The following is a 2,715-nucleotide window of genomic DNA, read 5'->3' on the forward strand; positions in this document are numbered from 1 at the left end:
TTTGAGAGTTCCATTGCTCAAGCCCAGGAGCAGCGGCGACACGGGCGCGCAGACGGGGCCCCAGTGGGGGGTAGCAGTGCGAATCCCAAAGCAGCAGCAGAACGCAAGACGACACACATAATCCCCCTCAACGACGCCGCCGCCGCGCCCCATTGGATCCCGTTGACCCCTGTCGCACGCCCTCCGGTGGGGCTCACCGGCTGCGTCACGTCCGCCGTCTTGCCGCGCGGCAGGTTGGCCCCCTGCAGCAGTTCCTCCACGTGGGTATCCGGCAGCTCCTCCCCAGTGACCTAGCGGGTTACGGTCGGTGACGGTTGGCGTCGGTCGGTCTTGGTTCGTGTCGGTTGGTGCCAGATGGCGTTGATTGGCGTCGGTTGGTGTTGGGCGGCATTGCTTGGTGGTCGTTGGGGTCAGCTGCGCCGCCGTTATGCGAAGCACTCGGATCGAGGTGCGTGCTTCTGACCCGGCGCCACCCGAGCCACGCGCCTCACCCCTTTCCCTAGCCCCTCCCGGCCCCCCTTCCTCAATAAAACGCCGCGAGCAGACAAATGCCGATATGATGGGTCAGATTCAAGGTTTGTCTTGGGTGACACGTGCTTGCGCTTGTGCTTGCGCGTGCGCTTACGCCTGCATGCGCGCCTGCGTATGCGTGTGCGCACCTCGTCTATGGGTGCCCCTGCCAGGCCGTCGAGCTCTAGGTCGCCCTGCTCAATCTTGAGGATGGACGCCTGCAGCAGCTTGGTGGCCTGGGGCGGGGGAAGGGTGGGTTCGTGTTGTGTATAGATGCGTTTTGATCGTGTCTAGCAGCAAAGCAGCAGTGCGGGTAGCCAAGCAAGGCGGACGGCGAAAGGCCATGTATGCGCCCACAACCCGTGCGATCCCCTGACCCCTACTCCCCCAACCGGCCCCTGAAGCAGCCCACCTCTGCGACGTGCGCGACCTCGACCGACTCGCAGCAGTAGACGCGCGCCATGGCCTCGCTCAACCGCACCAGCGCCTCCAGCTGGCGCACCTGGGGGAGGGAGGAGGGTCGGGAGGGCGCGATACGATCGGCGGCGGCAGGGAGGTTGAGGGGGGCCTCGCGGGCTCGATTGAGGTGCTCGCAGCTTTGGCGGCCGCAAGGGCGCGGGGACAGTGAGGAGGGTGGTGGGCGGAGGGAGGCGTCGGGCACCTGGGCATGGGTTAGGCACCTGTCGCGCGGGCTTGGGACCCTTTCCGGGGCCAGCCAACCGGCCGCCGGGCAGCCAGGCGGGCATGTGCGCTTTATGGATACCCTTTTCAAAACCCAAAGCCCAGCCGGGGCGCAGCCGAGATGGCCCTCAGAGGGATCCCTCCAAATGCTCCTCCCGAAGCCCTCTAATCCCATGCCCCCAAATCCAGGTATCGGGAAAGAGCCGGCCCCCACGGCGCCGCGCCCGCGAGCCAAGCCGAGCAAGGGGCCACCCACCGTGATGCGGTAGGCGCTCTGGCTGCCCGGCACGGCGTCCTCCGACCGCAGCCGCTTGTATGACCGCACCAGGGCGGCCTGGGCCTGGGGGGCCAGTCGTGTGTGTGATTGTGTGTGTGGCGTGTGTCACTATTGGTTGGCAAATTTGTGTTTGTAGTGCAAGAAAGCAGGGGTCTGGCAAAGGCTCAAGCGCTTGGAGTTCAGCAGGCCCAAGCACAGCGACTCGCTGGCAAGAGCGATGCCGCCAGAAGCCGCCAGGCGGAACAGCATGCGCTGCAACGCACCCCGACACCCCTTTGGATTACGCACGCCCTTTCTCGCAGTAGCCTCCCCAGCTGCTCAGAGCTGATGCCCTGATCAACCCTGGAACCTGCAGTCCCCCAACTGCTGCTGCTGCTGCTACTGCTGCGCCGTGACGCCTCCCTCAACCCTGGCCGGCACCCCACCTGCTCCGTGATGATGGGCTTGATGGCGCGCGCGTACTTGATGTAGCGCTGCATGGACTCGGTGCTGAACGGCACAGCATGCGTCACAGACTGCGGAGTTGTGTGTGTGTGTGTGTGTGTGTGTGTGTGTGTGTGTGTGTGTGTGTGTGTGTGAGGTGGGTGGCAAGAGCCAGACGTTAGGGTGTGTCGAGCGGTGGGTCGAGGCGCGGCAGCCGCGGCAGGGTCGGGACAGGCAAGACGGGGTGACGCAGCCCCGCAGCGCCGGGTTCCTGCACACAGCCCTCTTCCAGCCCCGCGTTAAAAGCCCGAGCAAGAGGGCCAGAGGCCCCTGCGCAGGGCAGGCCCCCGCGGGGGGCTACGGCGCGCACCCCTGGGTTCCTGTGCAGGGCCACGATGTGCTGCGCGATGCGCTCGTCCATGAGCTCTGTGGTCTCGTCCACCATAACATGGAGCAGGTCAAACCTGTTGGGGGGAGTTGGGTGGGTTGGGGTTGGGTGGGGGTGGTTGCGTGGGCGTGTGGGGCCCAACTTGTCAAGGTGTGCCCATAGCGTTGGAGCTGGGGGTTGAAGCGTTTGTTGTGTGTGTGTGTGTGTGTGTGTGTGTGTGTGTGTGTGTGTGTGTGTGTTCGCGCGGCGGGCAGCAGTAAGGACAGGGGGCGAGTTGCTCGATTGGGGATGGGGCTCAATCATGGGGCCCAGCGCACGCAGCCAGTTGAGGCTGGACCGGAGAGCAGGACGGGCAGCTGCAGCCGAGGCGCTGAGCGTGATACAGACAAGCGAGACTCAGCCCAACACTGCGCCTGCTATGCCACCCCCCTAACCC

General features: G+C 65.4%; 1 protein-coding gene across 1 annotated transcript; it reads right to left on the reverse strand.

Annotated features, from left to right (window-relative positions):
* Positions 1-290: 290 nt before the first annotated feature.
* Positions 291-2,336, reverse strand: MNEG_16003 (DNA replication licensing factor MCM6; the record flags this gene model as incomplete). Its single annotated transcript, XM_014035526.1, has 6 exons — positions 291-329; positions 660-746; positions 923-1,012; positions 1,448-1,531; positions 1,894-1,983; positions 2,262-2,336. The coding sequence occupies 6 exons, from the start codon at positions 2,334-2,336 to the stop codon at positions 291-293; spliced, it is 465 nt and encodes a 154-aa protein (XP_013890980.1).
* Between the last annotated feature and the right edge of the window lie 379 nt (positions 2,337-2,715).

This window comes from Monoraphidium neglectum (assembly GCF_000611645.1).
Source record: "Monoraphidium neglectum strain SAG 48.87 unplaced genomic scaffold scaffold05880, whole genome shotgun sequence".
Classification (NCBI taxonomy): Eukaryota; Viridiplantae; Chlorophyta; class Chlorophyceae; order Sphaeropleales; family Selenastraceae; genus Monoraphidium; species Monoraphidium neglectum.